The following is a 21,183-nucleotide window of genomic DNA, read 5'->3' on the forward strand; positions in this document are numbered from 1 at the left end:
AAAAAAATCCAAGAAACTCTGTCACCAAACAAAAACAAAAAGACAAAACAAAAAACCAACCAACCAACTAATCATCAAAATCCCAAACAAACAAAAGCGAGTGAGGGATCTAATTTCGGCTTCCTTGTGTGGACACCCAGTTTCCTGGCATCAGTATTTAGAGGGCTGCTTTTTTTCCCCTCTCCAATTCTGTCACGTTTCAGAAGAAAAAAGGGGAGGGGACAAATTATTAAAAACAACCAAGCAAACAAAAATAAAGCCCAGATGGCTGTAGCTGCGCAGGCTTCTTCTATCTTTGTGTCTGATTCCGTGCCAATACCACACTGCTTTTGCTACTGTGGGTCTGTATGAACTTGTAAGTAGCACACTGTGATGCTTCCAACGTTGATGATTTGCTCAGAAGGACTTTGGCAATTGAGGGATTTGTATTTGTTATTCTGATTTCTCTAGTTTGCACCGAGGCATATAAAAGCCACTGCAGAATCACTCTACTTTGCTAATGGTCTAGATCTTTCAAGTATAAACCACATTACTATGAAACAGAGATAAGGAGACTAATTACTTTTTTGTTTCTATCCCCCCCCCTTTGCCTTATTACTCCAAGATTTTAGGAATTATATTGAGTAAGAGTGTTAAGTGTGGAAAATCGTGTCTTTGATTTTATTTAGAAGGAGATGCTTTATGTTTTCCCAGTAAGTGTAATGCTATCAAGCTGCTGCACACTGCCTATTTGACTGGAGAATGATCCTTTGGTTTCCAGTTCTACAGGACTTTTCATCACAAAGGGGTGCTTAGTTTTGTAAAAGACTCTTTCCTCCATCTACTGAAGTAGTTATGTATTTGTTTTTCTTTTTATTTATGTGCAACATTACATTTATTGATCTGTGTATATCATTTGTCTTTATAGTCTATAATAAAAATCAACTTGACTTTTTTTTAATGTGTTGCTTAATTCTCCCAAGTGGATGAGAATTTCTGGTTCTAGGGTCACTGAGAAAATTGTCGACAGTTTTATTTTTGATGTCTGTATCTGGTTCTAATAGCAGAATGAACATTGCTCTGAGTTAACAAGGCTTCTACCCTCTCTACAATATGTGGAATACAGCAGAGTCTAATATAAGATACAAATTCATAGCTATGAGTATCTACAATGGAAAAAAAAAACCTCAGAAATTTCCGATAAGCTAATGATGTACTCCAAAAATCAAGATGTAAAGGCCAACCTAAGTTACACCGTAAGTTTCAGTTCAGTTAGTGCTAAACTTGCGAGATTATACCTCAAATATCCTAAAGATTTAGAAAAACAATAATATACAAAACCTGGAAAGCAGAAAGTAAGAAACAATAAAGGTCAGAGTTGAAATCAGTGAGGCAGAAATCAAGAGATTCCCAACAACACAAGATATTAATAAGCTAGCAGAGATGCTTTTTTGAATAGATGAAACTGACAAAACTATTTTCAAGAGAAAGAGATAAGAGCCAAGTTAATTAGACTTGATACGGAATAAGAAATATTAAACAGCACTGAAATCCAAAAAGAGCATTATGGAATACTGTAAAAAATATTTACAAATAAAAGGAAAATTCTAAGTTATGGATATATTTGACCTATAAAACTGAACCAATCCGGGCAGTGGTGGTACATACTTTTAATCCCAGCATGTGGGAGGCAGAAGCAGGCAGATCTCTGTGTGAGGCCAGCTTGTTCTACAAAACAAGTTACAGAACAGCCAAGGATACACAGAGAAATCCTGTCTCAAAACCACCCCCACCCACCCCCCAAATAAAACCAAGAAGACATGCAGAACTGTGGGGGTTAGCTTTTGTCAACTCGACACAATCTGGTGTTAAGAGAACAGAGAAGGCCCACTGAGTAAACTGTCCATCAGACTGTACTATATACAGGTAGCTTGAGCGCGCATTTTCTTAACTGATACTTAGAAGGGCCCAGCCCACTGTGGGTGGTACTGTCCCTGAGCAGGGTACTGGAGTAAATAAAGCAAAATGATAAGTCAAAAGATGCTGTCAGTAAGCAGCACTCCTTGGCCTCTGCACCAATTCCTGCCCTACATTCCCTGTCTGGTAGTCAACAAGCTGTAACATGAAATAAGCCCTTTCCTTCCCAAGTTGCTTTGGTCACAGTCTTTATCACACCAATAGAAAGCAAATTAAAATGCAATGAGGTTGAAGCAGTAATAAAGAATTTCCCAAGAAAGACAACCCTAAGACTGAAGAGATGAACTTCTGAATTCTATCAGACCCTTGAAGAAACACCAGTGTTCGTGTTCCTCAAAGGGTTTCATGAAACAGAAAAAGAACAAAATTAAATTTGAAAAGTGAGAAAAAATAATAAGCTAGGAATCTGTAGTTTTTAAAGTATCAGAAAAAGAAAAGATAAAAACTTTTCCTTAAAAAAAAGAATAAAGATAAAAAAGAAAAGCTTTTATCTTCTTTTCGGAGACAGGGTTTCTCTATGTAGTCGTGGGTGTTGTAGAACTCACTAGTCCAGACTGTTCGGGTTAAAGGCATGTGCGCAACCACCTGACTTTTTTGTTTATTTGCTTTAAAATCAATTTTATGAAACAAAACAGTAGGCATATGCCTGTAATCCCAGCATTTGGGAGCCTGAGATAAGTTGCAGAAGCCATCCTAACTAAAACACAGGATTCTGCCTCAGAATACACATCCACATTATGTAAATTGCATATATTAAGAATTTAAAAAAATTTATGGTCACAAAATTTTAACATTTTTATCTTAACACAATTTTTTTCCACACCCCATAATTCCTATGCCAAATGTAGCCTACGTTAATGTCTTAAGGGCAACGATTACCTTAGTCGTGCACGTAGCACGCAGGGGCTCAACCAGTCGGTCCAACCTTTGTAGTACTGCACTTGGACAAAGGGTAGAGAGTCGCACCAACATTAAAAATGTTAGCATCTATAAGGAATAAAAAAAGATTCAATTTTTCTAATGACACCTTCTGACACACTTTTTAAATAGAAAACTATATGCAAATTAAAGCATCATTGTAGTTTAGTCTGTCACTCAGAATGAGATTCATAGCACACCCTATCTGAGGTGAATGCAAGGGAAATGCAGCTTCCATGTGTCCTACAATACAAAACTAGAAAGCTGATCTCAGTTTTGACTGCACAGCTGAATCACCTGGGGGAAAACACCCACTCCTTAGCGAGGGTTACCGCATCTGCAGAAGGCAGCAAACTCATTCACATGCAATTTAAGTAAAATTCACTGAATTAGATACGTGTTCAACTGGATGCAAAATTTTATAGAAATTTCTACTTTCTCAGTAGAGTTTGGGAGGGCAGATGATCACTTAAAACCTGAAAAATCTATATTACAATATTCTTTCTTCCTTGGACTATAAAGGCCTACGATTGTATCATAAAAGCTGAAATTCGGGTACCATGGGTCAGTAGCTACCTTTGCTCTACCAGGCCAAAGGTCCCTGCTAAAGAGTATCATGAAAAGAATATGTTCATATCCTTGATTGTTTTTAAATCACTCATTTACTGACACTGAAAGAGACACAGACAACACATAGGATAAATAGGACGACGAGACACAGAAGCCCTAAACCTCAAAGGCAGTGTGACTCCTCCAAACACGCTACAACTGCTGTCTATATGTCGTGATACATGGCTTAATTTTTCTCACTTATATACATCTAAGTAAATTATACACACAAAAGTTGTTACATCAAAGTCGATTAAATAAATCCTTCCACAGATACTCACAAACATCTTACCTTAATATCATAATGGTCCTTCAAACCATCTTCAACATGATTTAGAAATTCAAAGATATCCAGTCTATCAAGACAGCTGTCCAGAAGTGTATACATACACTCAAAAGCCGCTTTTCTGATGTCCAGACCATCATCAACCGTGTGTTTAAATGGACCCATTTCTACCTGCACGAACAAGAAGGAACATGCAAGCAGGTGACAATTAAAGACACATGCAGGTAACAGATGGATCTAGCTCACTCACCTCTCTTATGAGTTCCTTTCTAACTTTTGTCTCATTGTAAAGATGAGGAAGGACAGAGTCCAGAAGGTCCCTTATCAGCGACGGTTTGTTGTGGGCTGCAGAATTGAATGTGACCAAGGCCACTCTTCTTACGTTCAAATCTGGGTCTTCCAAAGTTTTTAGAAAATCACCTGAAAAATTGTTAAGAGAAACAACATATTTGTGGTAAGCTTAGAACACAATTTACACATTATTTTTTCTAAACTGCCTTAGCTATTGTGGGTCTCACTGCTATTTCTTCAATGAGGGCCACAGAGAAGCAGATATAAGATTAAGAGAGCCATTAAGTTTATTTCAGCAGCATGAAAACAAACCATCGTGATGAATGTGTGTACATTTTCCATTGATAACTTACATTTGGCACCTAAAAAGCAGAGGACATATAAAACAGCACCTAAGATCCATCATTTACTACTTTCTATAAATACTTTATAAACAGATGAGTTATTCAGAAGCAATGGAATCAGCAGCCAGCAAACATAACCTTAAAATTCCTTCCACTTTACTAGAAGCAGCAAGAAAGTAAGCTAACCAGACTCAGCAGAAATACAGATCATCAAAGGACAGAGAACTGCACCTAGCGCCATCTGTCTTCACTGGGAATTACAGGAATTAACAAAAGCACAAGGGTAATACCAGGATAAATGTCAAATATCCAGGTACTACTTACACAGATTTTAAAGTCTGCTATTATGAAAATGTGCAGAAAGAAATTAAGATGAAAACTTCCTTGAGATCACACATATGGTGCTTCAGATCATTTCCCATATTAACTGTGAAGCTCTGGGCAGGTACTTTAAGTCAAGAGGCCAATTTCCCAATCAATATATGGAGATAATGTTTTCAGGACCCTGAGCAGAGCGAAAGCACGCAGCACTGAGCAGTGTCCGGCAGATAATAACTTCCTCATCAGTACAGAGAAACCAAGTCAACATGATGCGAAACTGCACCCTCAATTTCAAGTGGAGCAAACTGATAAGTGAGGGGGACCACAGACTATAGGTCCTGCCTCTGGCAGCATCTTCCCCACATCCTATAGTTCACAACGCAAATGTCTGAATACATACTCCTATAGAGAGGGAACAGGTATCTTCTAGGTCTTGCAAGACTACTCATTTGTATCTCTATCACCTAACTCTACACTGACCCCCTTTCCTGCACATTGAGAAATCGACTTAGCCACTCCTTGTGCCACTGTCACCTGACCTTAAGAAAACATCAAATTATACCCTGAGGAGTTTGAATTACTATTAGCATTAGCGTAACCAATGATGAAAACATTAAAACATAGGAAAGCTATAAAAGTCTAATTCCAGAAACTAGCTTAACAAAACTAGGAATGGCTATAGTGTTTCCTGGGTTTTCCTCTCGATACTTCTGAGAATCAGACCACCCAAGCTTTCACCTTTTTGTTCTTAAGTTTGCGTCATCTTATATGGGAACCTCTCTATGGATCCTGAGTTAGAGGGTTCCAAGAAATCATCAGATAGTGAAGCTCTAACAACACCAGTAAGATTCCTTTATACAGGGCTGGAGAGCTGGCCCAGTGGTTAAAAGGACTGGCTGTTTCCTCTAGGGCATCTATTTGCTTTATTCATTACTGCCATTTTAGGCCATCACCAAAATGTGGTGATCAAGGAATGTAACTATAGGCTGCCATATTTGACGATTTCCGTTATAAGCAAATCATTTGGTAGTTCTGATAAAGAAATGCCTGTATAACTGCTAAACTTGTAAAACTATGTTATGAATGATCTTTACAATGAAACAATTACCTTGGTGCGTTTCACTTCCCTAGTAATAAGGCCATTGAAGCAACAGTACCCCGTGAAACGCTGCACTTTCCCAAGCAGCTCAGCAGTACCTATTGTCTCCACTTACCTATACAGTTCTTCAATAGTGGATCAATAGGCTGAGGATGATCAGAAATAGTAAACTTCACAGCTGTAACCACTGAGCTCCGAGCATATGATGACCCTAATAAAAAACAAATTGAAGTCCATCAGCATGCACTCCACTAAAGTCCATGAATGACATTGTAAAATCCATCATTGTCCCCAAAGGCTGTCTTCTCGTTCTCAAGATCTAAATCAAAAGTTTCCTACCTTAAAGGAACAATCTTACCGGACTTTAGAAGAAAACTTGTCTGCTATGAAGGAGCAAGCAACAGAGGACCTAGCCCTCACAAAAGGAACTGTTAAATCCATGAAGGGACTAGATAAATCTACAGTTCATGAAATTTTTAAGTGACAATATTTTAAGACTGAATAGCATTATCACTTATTTTTCTAACTAGGTAAACACTGATAAATCAAAATCTCTTCTAATTTTTTTTTTTTTGGATTTTTCGAGACAGGGTTTCTCCGTAGCTTTTGGTTCCTGTCCTGGAACTAGCTCTGTAGACCAGGCTGGCCTCAAACTCACAAAGATCTGCCTGCCTCTGCCTCCCGAGTGCTGGGATTAAAGACGTGCGATACCACCGCCCGGCTCCTCTTCTAATTTCTTATATTTAAACTCAGTAATTTCTGCAATTCTAATAGAATAAGTACTACCAAGGTCTTCATATTAAATTCAAGAGCTGTCTTCTCTATATTCTAATTCCAAATAATAACAATAAAATGTAGTCAAGCATAAAGAACTAGATTACACGAGTTAAGAAATTATCCAATCAGGCTTTACCCTTCTCAGAAACAAAGTCCCTTTGAATATCACTTCACATTACAACACATACCATGCACACAACACATTTTCATCACATATGTGACTTTAACACATTAAAACAAAAAAGCAGATGGTTTTAGTTCCTCATCTGGCATTGTTCACCAATAAGTCAACAAACTTGGAGGTGAGAACAGCTAGATAGGCCTAGACACCCACCTGATATCAAATACCCTTTCAGCCGCGGGAGGAGCGTTTCAGGATCTATAAGAGTGAGCTTCCCTAGACATTCAGCGACAACGTTTCTGGTGCCTTCCTCTGCACATTCACAGTGCTTAAGCAGCAAGGCCCAGATGTTCTCAACATACGGCTTAAGGCCTGCCACCGATGCAGAGCTGATGATCTCCTTCAAGGAATGAAGCAGAAGATACTGCCTTTTGGGCTGACTGGTTATTTCCTGTAGTACGAACGGCAGATACTCAGGAAGGTTGCCTACACTAATGCTGCCTAGTGCGTACGATGCAGCTGATTTAACTTCTTCACTAGGAGATGAGAAAGCCTCTAATATTACAGATTTTAATTCCAACTGCCCACTTAAGTCAATATGATGTCCAACTTCTCCAAGAGAAAGGAGTGCTAAGAGACGAATGGAATCTGTGGACCTTGAGTTCTTGACATCTTGAATAAACTGACCTACTACAGCAGGTCCCTCCTTAGGGCATGCTCTGGTAAGGGCAGCTACACATTTGGCAATGGAATAATAAGACTGCTTATGAGTGAGAGCTGTGCTCTGAGAGTAAACTGGACCAGTCAGCATGCGCAACAAATCCATGTAGCCCAGGTTGTTTGTTCCAGTGATGACCAGAGCTTGGAAAAAGTCCAGCATGGCACTGAGAGCTCCTCCCTGGAGGAGAGGTGATCTCACAAGACCAATCAGTTCGTTGAGAATGGAGCCACTTATCTTTGAAAGGGAGGAGGGGTAGACTTTTGCCAGGGTAGTAAGAAAGCTGATGGCCATCTGTGAAACATGCATATCACTCTCGCTGATGAGAGGAGGGAGCTCATCCAGGACAGCGTCAATCATGGCAGCAGTCAAGCTGTCGCTGTAGTTTTTAATTAGAATATCTAGGGCAGAAAGGGTACCCAGTTTCAAAGCTCTCTGATTTTTCCTGAGAAATGAAGCAAGGATAGGCACCCCTTCTCCCAGGACAGGCCTCAAATCTATCTTCAACGGTGACCCAGCAATCAGTGTCAAAGCTTTCACTGTAGTTAACCGGGTAATTTCATTCTTGAGTCTCTCCAAGAATATCTGAAGTGTATTTGATAAGTCAGGACCCAAATTGTCTCCAAGGTTGCAAATAATTTGTCCCATACAGGAAATAGCCCTTTCCTTGACTTCCTGATCAATATCAGCTGCTTTTAACCTCTTAATTGTACAGGTAAACAGATCTTTGATGTAAGGAGTTGCATCGAACGCGGAAGGCTGCTCTAGAGGCCGGATGACTTTGACCAGCTGCTGAGTGACGAGAAGAGCTTCTGAGGTGATCTTGTAAAATGGGTCTCCAACACAAGCCACCACTGGAGGGACCAATGCCTGAACGTGAGGGTGGAAGACTTGAGGAGAGTGGTTACAGAGGATCACGTACAGGCACGACAAGGCATCAATCTTCAAATTCGATGAGCTGGATTTATCATTCAGTGAGAAAATAATTCCTGAAAAAAGCCAAGAAAAATATCTAATCGTTTCTATGTAGTTTTCAGAAAGACTTAAAATTTCCAGCTGCATATAATCTCTAAAATGGCAGGTGCTTTACAATCTATAGAAAATATTAAATCCCCCTTACTTACAGGGGATAACTTCAGGTGTTCAAACAGATTAAAAAGTTGTAGGTACAAATTTTCATAAACTTTAAGTGCTAAAATAAAAGTGCTTAATAAGTATCCAAAGAGATTGTTCCTTACATACCTGGTACAAGTACAGGAATGTGTTGTGTTAGTGCCCCAGGTAATACATTTACCAGTTCAGTTAACATGTTAAAACAACACTGTCGGGTCTTTACACTTTTTTCTTTCATCTGTTTGTGCAGAGCTTTAACGATGTTGGGAACCTGCAATCATCACACATTCATTAGCTAGCTGATCCAAAGGCACTGCTTCCATATACTTTTTTTGTTGTTGTTTTTTGGTTTTTTCAAGACAGGGTTTTTCTCTGGGTAGCACTGGCTGTCCTGAAACAAACTCTGTAGAGCAGGCTGGCCTTGAACTAAGTGTTGGGATTAAAGACATGCACCACCACCACCCAGTTAATTTTTTTAATTTTTAAAATTTATTTATTGTAAGATACAATGTTCTGCCTGCATGCCAGAAGAGGGGACCAGATCTCACTGTAGATTGTTGTGAACCACCATGTGGTTGCTGGGAATTGAACTCAAAACCTCTGGAAGAATAGCTAGTACTCTTAACCTCTGGGCCATCTCTCCAGTGCCTCCATATACTTAATATGACTTACAGGAAATGAGCAAAAGAATCTATCTTTTCTATCGTGTTTCCAATACAGTTCCCCAACACTGCTAAGACAGGCACTATTATACAGGAGCCAAGTTTAGGTAATTCATATCCTGGACATACTGTACTGTAACTATACTTGCTCAGTAACATCAAGAAAGTGGAGAAAAGCCTCCTAACAAGCAACAAGTCTTCAATGACCAGAATCATTTCCAATCAAAAACTGAAGCATATAATTTAAAAAATAGAAAAATACCATCAAATTGATGTCCCTTTTTTCTTTTTTAGTTTGCTATTACAAAAGACTTCATACCTCAAAGGAACAAACAGTAGAGGTAAAATTCAGAGACATCTGATCAAAACTTGCTAATGTTTAGAGAACTTTGGTGTGTTCTTTACTGGCTATAGACAGGGATTTCCTTTCCGGCTCCCCAAATTCATACGGTAACTACGTAGAGAGAATAAAACACCCTCTCCCTAACATAGAGAAAGCTCATAAATAAAACTGATGAAGAAATAAAAACAATAGAGATTCTCAGAATTCCTTATGGTTCTTCTATCATCTGTCTGTCTGTCTAACTATCTAATTTATCCTCTCTCATAGTTAATCTCCAAGTTCACTTCTATTAACAAGTTCAGCTCAAAATGTATTTGCATTACTTAAAGATAGGGTAGACGGCCAGACAGTGGTGGCATAAGCCTTTAATCCCAGTCCTTGAGAGGCAGAAGCAGGTGGATACATCTCTCTAAGGCCAGCCTAGTCTACAGAGTGAGTTCCAGGGGAGCCAGGGCTGTATAGTGAGACCGTCTTAGAAGGGGGGGGGAGGGGGGACGGGACAGTATTTATTCTCTTCTGGTTTATTCTTTCAACAACTGCTTTGTGATCCATGAAATACAGATGGAAATACAAGGCATGGCAGATCATGCCGGCAATCTTAGCACTTAGGGGCACTGGCAAAAGGACTCCGAGCTTGGGCCATAGCATGGGACCATCTAAAAAAACACAAAAAACCCAGCAACAAAAACACAAAAATGCCTAGAGCTGCTATAAATTACATATAGACAGGAAAAGGCCCATATGGACAAATATTCAGTAAATAGAGTGGTGGTGGTGGTGAAAGTCACTAGGCAGCAAACCAGACACTAGCACTACACTGGCCATTTCATCCATAACAACCCTGATAGCTTTTCTAAGTAAACCCTATTACAAAGGACTAAAAGCAAGGCTTAGTAAAAATGACTTGTCTAAGGTCACACAAATTACAAGTGAAGCTGGCTATATGATCTTATAGCTTTGATTTCTCCTTTAATATCAGAGATATTTTCCTGAATCTTAAGGTCTATTTAAATGACAACCAATGGTTTCCAAGTATGAGCACTGCACCCATTAACTCTGTGCTTTTCTCAGTGTCCGGGCACTCCTTTTCCCCTTGAGAACAGGTTAGCACATGCACACACTGACCTGACTCTGAAGCATTGTTAAGGGGGTTTCTCCCTGTTCCATTGCATCAGGGTCACACAGCCAACTCTGCACAGGACGAGTTTGCTTCAAAAGAGAAAGGTACGCATGAAAAACATCTGCCTTTACATTCTCTTCACGCTCTTTAAATCTGGATATCAGTGCAGGAGAGACGGTCTTGTAGAATTCTGGAAGCATTTCATGCCGTGTGCTAACCACGGCATCTAGGCACTTAGCAGCTGCGCGTCTCACTTTCCAGCTCATGTCGTCATCGTCACTGTATTCATCGTCACTCCCTAGAGGGAAGTGGCAATGGTGAACAGGCTATTAATGGTAAAGAAAGTACATGTTTTAACACAGAACATGAACTGGTGTTTTCAATGAAGACAACTAGTTAATGTAGCTTCTTTAACGTATAAGCAACAGGTGGCTTAGGCAGAGGAGATTGCAAAACAGATACAGAACTCATTATAACCATGCCCCGTCTTGTTATGAAGATGACAAACTTAGTTTACAACCCCTTCATTAATACAGCAAATGTTTAGAAACTCATAAATTTCTCAGTCTTTGAACCAAATTCAAGACTCAGTAGAAGAAAAAACAAACAATCAATGGGCATTTATCAGATGAACTGTGACCCGGGTTTGGCTATAGATCAGTAAAGAGGACAGCTATGACCCGTTTTCAGAAAGAAGGCACCTACTGCTGCGATCTCAGAGTTCCTCCCCAAGCCTTCTCTGTGCTACTGGAACAAAGACATGATCTAAGAGATCGGACATCTATCCTTCATAAGAAAACTCAACCAAACAGTGTTAAAATAAAAGGCATTAGATTCATTTAACAATACCTATTTAAAAATTACAAGGTAGCACCAAGGTAAGACTTAATCTATTAAACAGAAAATAAACCAAATTCTTTCTTCTACAACACATCAGGAAAACTGCATCCTAGAAATATATGTTTAATAGAAAGTTAATAAATGTCTTAATCACGGAAACTGAAATGCTGTGGCTGAGTAATATTTCTTATACTTAGCCCATCTCATTTTAAAGCAGCAGAAGGACTTGGATTATTTAGCATGATAAATACCAACTCAAAACCCGGAACATACATTTTACTCCTGAAGTTCCTCCTCATTAATATAACATATTTATCAAGTGGCTACTATGGGCCAAGTATTATCCTAATCACCACACTAAAAGCAAAGCAATCAAGGTTAAATTTTCTAGTCTTCAGGAATACTGCATTCTAATAGGTGAGTGGTAATCAATTACAATATGCACAAAAATGATTATTGCTAAAATAAAAATGCTAAAAGGGTATAAAGTAGTTGTCAAATGAGGGAAAGCTCTGGGTTGCGAGGTAGGAAGGAGCCATTCTAAGATGGAAGAGATTAAAGAAGAAGCAGAGGCTGAAGAGGCAGGGATAAGATAGATATTTTAGTTAAACAATCAGTAACATCAATTAAACAGTTATGTACAAAACCAGATTTGCAGGAAAGGTGTAGAGTTGAGCTAATTAATACTGATACTGAACTCAGAAGACGAGGGAAGATCCAAAGGAAAACTAAGAGTGTTACAGATTTAGTGAAAGATTTAGCTCAGGCTCATCCCTACTCAGTGGTTAGAGATGAAGAAGAACCAGAAGACAGAGGGAGGTGTGATATCCTAGTCACTGGATGTTAGCTAACAGAGTAAGGAATAAACATTTTCGGGGCATTGCAATTTTGTCCATAGCTGGAACTGCATTCAAGACAGAAGAGGAAGAAAAGAACTTAACAGCCCTGGTTGAGGAGAGCTGCTGTAGAGAAGATGGGACAGTACCTGCTGGAGAAGGAGATGGAGTTGGGGAGGTTGTACTTGTTTTTTAGATGGGTTAAATCACATATTTTTCTAAGAAATTTATCGCACAAGTTCACAAAATATAAATAAAAATTACTCTAAAAGTAACAGAAAACCTACTAACCCATGGACTTGGTAATTTATCTATTTAAACATCTCTAAGTCTTCAAAACACCAGCAATCGCTGTCCCTGAAGCACTACCAAAACCAGCCAAAACTCAATCAGAAATGTTTACATTATGAACATTAAACAAGACCTCAAACAATATTTAGAATTTTTCAATACCAATCAAACTACCCAAATATATATATATATTCATTTCTCAAAAACAATTACTTATCGTGCACAAAAGCTTTGTTTTTGTTTTTTAAAAAGTATAAATTGCCTTTACAATCACTCAGGAGGCAGAGCAGGTGGATCTCTGAGTTCAAGGCCAGCCTGGTCTACAGAGGGAGTTCCAGGACAGCCAGGGCTACAAAAAGAAACCCTGTCTCAAGAAAAAAAAAAAAAAAGTAGCATAAACACACTGGACTGGGTTTATAAAGAATAGAGTGGTTATCCACCACTATGCTTAAGACTTGAGGCTTAAGCACCACAAAACTATGGTACAATTTGCAGGTATGAACCAATGTTCCATTTGGGATACTGGCTTCTTTTGAGATAACACACAGATTCCTTCTATATAATTTGAAATACCTTGATCATCATCATCTCCACCATCAGCATCCATAGCATTTTCATCTTCATCTTCATCATCATAATTGTAATTTGGATCATAGGTAAGATATTTTAGACAAATGTTTATAATGGTAGAAACATGAGGATAAACTTCCTTAGGACATCTGAATATAAAGACAAGAGCTGTTTTAAAACACACACACACCATACTTTTCTCCCTGTTCAGTTATTTGCAGTACCAGCAAAATAGTTTTTGACCACTTAATTTTTGTTCCATGAGCTTCATGTTTGAAAAGATTTCCCTTTCAAATGATATTCAGTTTTAGGATGCGTGACCCCACACAAATCATATATATATACACACACATAGTTTATATATATACACACACACACATACATATATATATAAACTACATGGTTCAAGGCGGAGCAGTATAGAGATACTTATCAATGGACTTGTAAAATTGTTAGTGAACATTCACTTAGCATCATGGTCTTTTCTCCCTGTATACTAATTATCAATAAAAAATATACATATGCTCACAGAGTTAAAATTAAAGGAGCAATTCATGGTTCTTAATAAAATGAATCTCACCACTACTAATTTTCAAAATATGGTATGGAGGTTGGAGACAATTTAGTGGTCAGGAGCCCTGGTGGCTCTTGCAAAGAACCTTGATTCAATCCTAGCATTCAGATGGAGGCTCACACCTGCCTGTGAATTCCAGTGCCAGGGGATCCGATACTTCCTTCTGGTTTCCATGAGTGCCAGGTGTGTACAGGGTGCAGGCACACACACAGCCCAAACCCCCACACAGATTAAAACATCAAAAGACAGCAGTAATAATAAATTACTTTTAAACTGGCAGCACTATAAAAGTGCTCCCTAAACCATGAGGCAAAAGGGCAAAGTTCAGACCAAACTAGTTATAGAGTCAAGACATCCAAACAAACTCTTACTAGTCAAAGACAAACACTCAGCTAATACTGCTCTCACACACTTTTTAGCCAATACTGTCTGAAACATAAAGGTTGAAAAGAAGTGCAACCTACTATATTTCTCTTTGGAAATTCCACCGTTATTCTGGAAACAGACTACATTACGTGGCATTTCTCCCGGTATGAGTAAGTGAATACTGTATGAGTCTTTTAAGTTATAACAGTAAGTATTTTCAAATTAAACAGAAATACTAGATTTTATAATAGTAAGATGACATTTGCTACAAATATTCTATTTGTAATCAATTACTATTTATGAAGAATTACATATAAAAATCCTATGCTATTTCTCTTTATTTACCTAATCTTAAAATGACTATTTCAATCTTAAGGAGAAAACTTTTTTAAATACAAAGACTTACCTTCTCACAAATGATTCAAAAGCTTGAATGCAGTATTCTCTTAATTCATCATCATCTACATTACAAAATTTTACCACCAAAGGAATTATCTTCTCAAGGTATTCACCTAAGAAAAGCATATTGTTTTTAAAAACCAAACACTTTAAAAAAATTTAAAAAACAATTTTAGGGGGGGCGGGAGAGATGGCTTAGAGGTTAAGAGCATTGCCTGCTCTTCCAAAGGTCAATTCCCAGCAACCACATGGTGGCTCACAACCCTCTGTAATGGGGTCTCATGCCCTCTTCTGGCCTGCCGGCATATACACAGACAGAATATTTATACATAATAAATAAATAAATTAAAAAAATCATAGCGTTTAAAAAAAAATTTTAGGGAGCCAGTCAGCAAGCAGGCTCAGAGGGTAAAGGTGCCTCCTGCACAGGCTGGGGCTGGCTTTGATCCCCATGTACAGGTGGACGCAGAGAACTGACTGCAGAGTTGATCTCTGACCTCACATGAACATTGAGTCACACACATACCATGCACAAACAACATACAAACATGTTGGGGGGGGGGAACTAGAACAACTTTGAAACTTTAAAAAGGTCTTACCTATTCTATGGCCAGCTTGTCTACTAATAGCAGCAATACATTGGATATAGGTCCTTGTTGTTGACATGGAGTCATTTTTGGACAACTCTGACAACAGATGTTCAATAAGGTCTACAAAGACTATATTCCCACAGCTCATTACTAGATGGCCAAGAGCAATGATGGTTCTTTTCCGCACTGCAAGTCTAGGACTCGTCAGCTGCGGGAGCAGACAGCTCAGAATTGAAGGATGGAAATTTACAAGAAGTCCTCCTTGCCTTAAAAAAACGAAAGAGAGAAAAACAGAAAGAAAAATCAATTCAACATGCCAGAGCACTACTAATATGTCTAGACTCTGAACTCAATGTATGTATTTGGGGTACAAATTAGGTTGAGACAAATTGAAACTCAGAATAAAAGAAAAGCTAAATTTTCACTGCCACTATCGATGCATCTGAAAACCCCAAGCTAAATGTATATGGAGGTGTTTCACCAAACAACTCCTGTGAGGCCTTTACCTACTATATAAACTGGCTAACCAATTGTTGGCAAAACAACAAACAAAACAAAAGGCACAATGATCTTGTCACGTTCCTGCTTCAAAGTATTTTATCTACTTAGTTGTGTTTTTTTGAGTACTCACGACACCAAAAACCCAGATGTCTCTTCATTTTCTCCCTTCTTTTCTGTCTACCTCATGCTCAGTTTTATTGGTTCATTTGCTCCCAATATTGTGTTTCCCAATCTCTCAACATGCAGACAGCTAAATTATATATTATATATATAAACCAAAGTATATCTACTATCATGTGCCAAAAGTGCCAGTCTGCGAATCACACAGGGGACAAAAAGACTGTCTGGGTTATCACTGCCTAACAATTAAGCATACATTCCTGCCCAGCTGGCAGGACCCCATTCCACCAAGGACTCCAGCTGCCTTTGTCTTCGCCACCCTTATCCACACACTCTACACCTCTGCAGCTCATCGCCCGAGTGCCGCCTATCCCTCACATCCACCCATACAAAGCTCCACTGAGCACACTCCCACTTAGTCTGGGCTCCCTTGGCTTTTCGGCCATTTCCCTTCTTACCTCCTAGATAAAAGCATGAGAGCTCTGTGTGACAGGGCAATCACAGCCCCTCATTACATTATTTAATAAATGCACAATTTTCTCTATCAAAACCCTCAACTATTTTTATATTAAACCAAATTAACCATAATACTAGTCACAAATAATGACTAACTAATAATTGTTAGAAACAAGGATACAATGAAACTGAAATGCCCTATAAAGTTCATTTTCTTAGAAGTGCCTTATTTATTTATGCCTGCCACAAAAAGTAGGAAAGCAACAAGTGAATAAAATCCACCCCCCCCCGCCCCGTCACACAGACATGCAGTATAAACAGTTGTTCAACTGCAGACTTGTGACTTCCACTAAAGCATCTCCTCATGTCAGCAGACTACTGAACAAGAACACAATAATAACAAACTACTAAAAATGTGCAATCACAAGCTTAAGATTTTTTAGAATCATGAAACATCTGTGACGCATATTAGCCTACATTTCCTTTACCCCCAACCACCGAAATCTAGGGCAAGTTTTATTACAGTTATAACACACGATACAAATAAATAGTGGGCACATTTACCTGCTCAGCATATCTGCCATAATATCCAAGGCCTCCAGCTGGACAGAGACATCTTCCTGCTTTGCTATCGCACTGGTGAGGCGACCAGTAATCTTCTTACATACATTAGCAGCTAGTGCAGAGCCTATAGGGGGAGTAAATAAAAAATTCAAATATGTCAAATCTATCTGATATCTGTACTGGTTACCAAATATTCAACAGACTAACCTTGTTCAAAACACTTAAGAGAGCCTTGCTAAGGAAAAAAGTGCGTAAAAATAATAGCTTATTAGACCTAACCAATAATCAAAAGTCTTAACTGTCAAGGGGTACGGGAAATGTAACAACTATCACTATTCACATTTTGCTGGGCAATTACTGAATCCTGACTAGAAGCCTGTAGTGCTTGTGGCAAACAAATGTCTAGATTGAAATGTATCAAGGGTTTGCTGCTCTTGAATTCTTTCTAGCAACTGCCATTTATGTTCTGATGCATTTGCACTGCAATTTAAACAGTTTCTAAAAAGAAAAAAGTAACACGTTTAAGCTCCAACGTTTAAGCTCCAACGTAGTTACTTCACACCAAATGGAGATGTTGCTCATGTGCATGTAGACAGACACACACACACCACCCTGCTTCAACATAAATATCCTACAGAACTGAGTCTATACATTTAAATTCCACTTATTCAAAAGTTACATTTGTGTTTAAGAAAAGTAAGGCTTCAAATTAGCTCTTTCCCTTGGAATCCATGTAGAAAGAAAATAAGAAAAAACATTCTTGCTTACCACTGGAAGCTGGAGGAAGTTCCCCAATTACTGTTTTAAGGCCAATACTGGAAATATCCCGAAGCTGCTCCTTATCAGAAAGCATGTTTGTGCAGAGGGTGTCTACAATCGTCTCTACTTGGTACTCTTTGACTTTACTCACTAAAGGGCCAAGACTGCAACAGAAAGAAGGAAGTTCCTTTAGCAACTAGATAAAAACAAAAATAAACAGAAAAAGTAAGCACAAATAGAAATCTTGCCTAGTAAATGTCAATTTTAACCATGGATGTCTGTATCATAAATGACACATAAATAAAGATGAAGGGGAACTGACTGATAGAACTCTTGTAGTTGGTTCCCAATTTCCCCCCACTGATTTCCAGCAGAATAACAAGAAAATGAAGATTTCCATCCTGCATGCTAACTATTCAAGCACACAAACACAAGCAAACAAAAGTGTTAATAGTTAGGGATCTGCTCCCAACAAGCTTCAGGTGCAAGAAAAGTCCCTTATGATGCTACATTGCTAACTTTGACTCTTTCTTGTTATTGTTCTAGTTTCTTTTAATTTCCTGTCTAAATTCTAAAAGCACAATGAAAACCACCAGTTCTATTATATGCTCTCAAAGCACGCTGCACATCTCTTTTATATAGTTGTGTTTCTATTACTCTTGCTGGTTGAACCCTCCCCCCTCCCCCCCCCAATGAGGATAGAAGTCCTTTCTGTATGTTCTGGAGTATATAGCAGGCATGTTTGGTATATGAACATCAAGAAACGACTGCTAGACAAGATTCCTGATAAAGAAGACATAAGCCCTAAAATAGAGGATTTACTATAAAGCTTATGAGATAAGAAATTCATATAACTATGAAATTTACAGTTTCCAAAAACTTTCACATTCAATATTATTGGCAGACAAGTCCAATGTTTTTGGTAGTAGGCTCTCAAGAGATAAACAGTTAGAAAGGAAAAACTATTTCAAAACTCTCACTTTGGTAAACAACCCTAATCAAATACAAGGCTCACCAAAGTCATGAGACTTAGTGGGAAAAGGATGTTAAAATATAAACAAGGAAAAGAAAAAAAGACAACCATTTCTAATGGAGAAGACCAGAAACTAAAATAAATGGAATGCATACTGAAAAAAAAAAAAAAAAACTGAAATGGAAGCTGGAGAGATGGCTTGACTAGTGAAGAGCTTTCCTTAAGTATATGCCCGTGCACACACAAATGTGCACATACACTACAAACATATACAACAAGTTATATCCTAAAAAATAGTGAAGAGTACTATTCTGTAAATTTCTTAATGTCTGAAATTAAAAAAAATTAATTTCTATGTGTAGTTTTGCATTCAATTTATTATGGAAGCACATGTCATGTGGTCTCTGGATAATTGTTGTGTACTGATGAAAACATCAAAATCCAAGGAAAAAAACAAGTCTTCAGCGGCATTCAGTGACAGTCTGAACCTTTCAGTGGACTTTCAGAAGGTACCCAGATCTTTAAGTAATCTAAAGGAGTGGGGTGGGTGAAAATCAAGCAGAAAAAAGAAAAGCAACTTCTACAAATCCAACTATAGCAACATTTACAAAACATTAATAAAGACTCCCGTGCTATGAAACAGTCAAATATTAGGTGTTAAATAGCAATTAAACACGTGTATGCCTAATCACTGATAAAAGATGATTCTGTTTCCATCTTCGTTGGATAAACATGCAAAGCAAGCAGTGAGTTAAGAATTCCCTTACTCATGTCTCCTTCTGGGTTATTTTCCATTTCCTAATTTCCCCGTCTCCTTTTGGGTATAATTCCTACTTGTCCTTTTATTCAGGTGAATCTAATCTCTCTCCCTACTCCAACAATCTTGCACTTATCACAACTAACTGCTGAGTTTGAATGAAGGCTTCCTTAATGTTTAAACACATATCAAGAGTTTCATCTTTAACACATGCACTTTTAAAATGCATGCAAAGAAAACTGGTATTACCAAAAAGAAACAATCAATAGATTGATTACTCAAACCAAACACCAGAGAAGATCTACCACCAATAGTTGATGTGGGATTCCCCTCTGTATGTTGTGATTACCATTAATGAATAAAGAAACTGCTCTGGTCCTACAGCAGGGCAGAACAGAGCTCGGTGAGGAAAACTAAACTGAATGCTGGGAGAAGGAAAACAGAGTGAGGTGAAGCCATGGAGCTGCCAATGGACACAGACATACTGAAACTTTGTTGGTAGGCCATGGCCTTGTGGTGATGCACAGATTAATGGAGATGGGTTAAATTAATATCTAAGAGTTAGCCAATAAGAAGCTAGAGCTAATGGGCTAAGCAGTGATTTAAATAATACAGTTTCTGTGTGATTATTTTAGGAGTCTGGGTGGCTAAGAAAACTAACAAGAGGCTTCCTATTACAAACTGGCACTCCAATGTGGCCGACTAAATTCACATAAAACCTTAGAGGGCTTGGAAAGGAATTCTAGACACAAAAAAACAAAATTTATCCAGATTTTATTAAAAATGGGCTTTGCTTGCTGGTAGTGTGCCATAGCTCCTTTAACAGAGGTCTTACTGATTCAGAAGTAACAGAAAAACAGCCCTGGAATCCTGGACCGCACAGTCAGCACAAACTCTTTCTGGGGGTCTGGTTATGGAGCATTTAAATGGGGTTTGTGAGCAGACTCCTACAACTTGCTTAATGGCAACACAGATGCACTGTATGCATAAAAATGGGACTGTGAGCATGGTTAATGCTAAACAGACCTCTGCCCCACCATGCTGAACTGGGTGGAAACAAAGCAGCCTTAATTGCTGTTCAACATTTTAAGAAGCACTCTTGGACAGAAAAGAATTGCAGAGGCAAAATAAGACAAATTCAAACATAAAAGACCTCTAAACGAGACACAGTGTTTAAAAAAAATATACGTAGGCTTTGGAGAGAGAAGAAAAAGAGTAAAGAGACAGTAAGTATAAAATAAAAGTACAGACAGCCGTAGATATTAAGTATTAAACAGTAGTAGAGTAAAAAAAATAATGTCATGTAAAGATGGAAAATACACAGAGTCTGGATTATGAGTATTATTGTGTTTTCTTTGAATTTTTTGACTGTGAAGGAGGATTTAAGTATAAAGACACATTTCTTTGTATGGGCTGCTAAGTTAAACCAACATAAAAGTATCTTGACTTCAGAATTTGAGTCTAAGGATATGCTGCTTTGGGAAAGAGGTTCTGCTTTTGTTTTCCACAGAAGATGAGAACCTGTGGGTTAATTCAAGATTTACGTGGTCTGATGGACTAAGCCCCGTGAAGGTCACCTTGAACATCCCTCAAAAATTACTTAGCTCAATAAACAGCAAGAAGCAGTTTGGAGAGAACTATGCCCATATTCCCAAATATTGTTTGTAAATGTTTCTTTACATTTAAAGAGGAGCTTGCTATAGAGATGGATACTTTCCATTAGTATGGCTCTTGCTCTATTGACACAAATTTAAGGCAATTTTGTTGTATGTATATTTCTGTTCTTGATTAAGGTATTGTGTTTGTATAGCTCATTTAAAAATGCAATGTATAGTTAAGAATAATAGGTTAAAAGATAATCATCTATAATAGTCAATCTTGTAGTCATGTTAGTTAGATTTTCTAGATG

General features: G+C 38.2%; 1 protein-coding gene across 1 annotated transcript in view; it reads right to left on the minus strand.

Annotated features, from left to right (window-relative positions):
• Positions 1 to 21,183, minus strand: part of Cand1 (cullin associated and neddylation dissociated 1) — a 43,075-nt gene that overhangs the window by 2,516 nt on the left and 19,376 nt on the right. Inside the window, exons 3-14 of the mRNA XM_005357915.3 lie at positions 17,554 to 17,708; positions 16,786 to 16,909; positions 15,154 to 15,410; positions 14,562 to 14,667; positions 13,219 to 13,364; positions 10,684 to 10,976; positions 8,683 to 8,824; positions 6,936 to 8,429; positions 5,940 to 6,035; positions 4,020 to 4,189; positions 3,776 to 3,940; positions 2,836 to 2,943 (exon numbers count right to left, since the gene is read on the minus strand). Coding sequence (XP_005357972.1) covers positions 2,836 to 2,943; positions 3,776 to 3,940; positions 4,020 to 4,189; positions 5,940 to 6,035; positions 6,936 to 8,429; positions 8,683 to 8,824; positions 10,684 to 10,976; positions 13,219 to 13,364; positions 14,562 to 14,667; positions 15,154 to 15,410; positions 16,786 to 16,909; positions 17,554 to 17,708 — 3,256 coding nt within the window. The remainder of the gene's footprint in view (positions 1 to 2,835; positions 2,944 to 3,775; positions 3,941 to 4,019; positions 4,190 to 5,939; positions 6,036 to 6,935; positions 8,430 to 8,682; positions 8,825 to 10,683; positions 10,977 to 13,218; positions 13,365 to 14,561; positions 14,668 to 15,153; positions 15,411 to 16,785; positions 16,910 to 17,553; positions 17,709 to 21,183) is intronic.

This window comes from Microtus ochrogaster, chromosome 24, assembly GCF_000317375.1.
Source record: "Microtus ochrogaster isolate Prairie Vole_2 chromosome 24, MicOch1.0, whole genome shotgun sequence".
Classification (NCBI taxonomy): Eukaryota; Metazoa; Chordata; class Mammalia; order Rodentia; family Cricetidae; genus Microtus; species Microtus ochrogaster.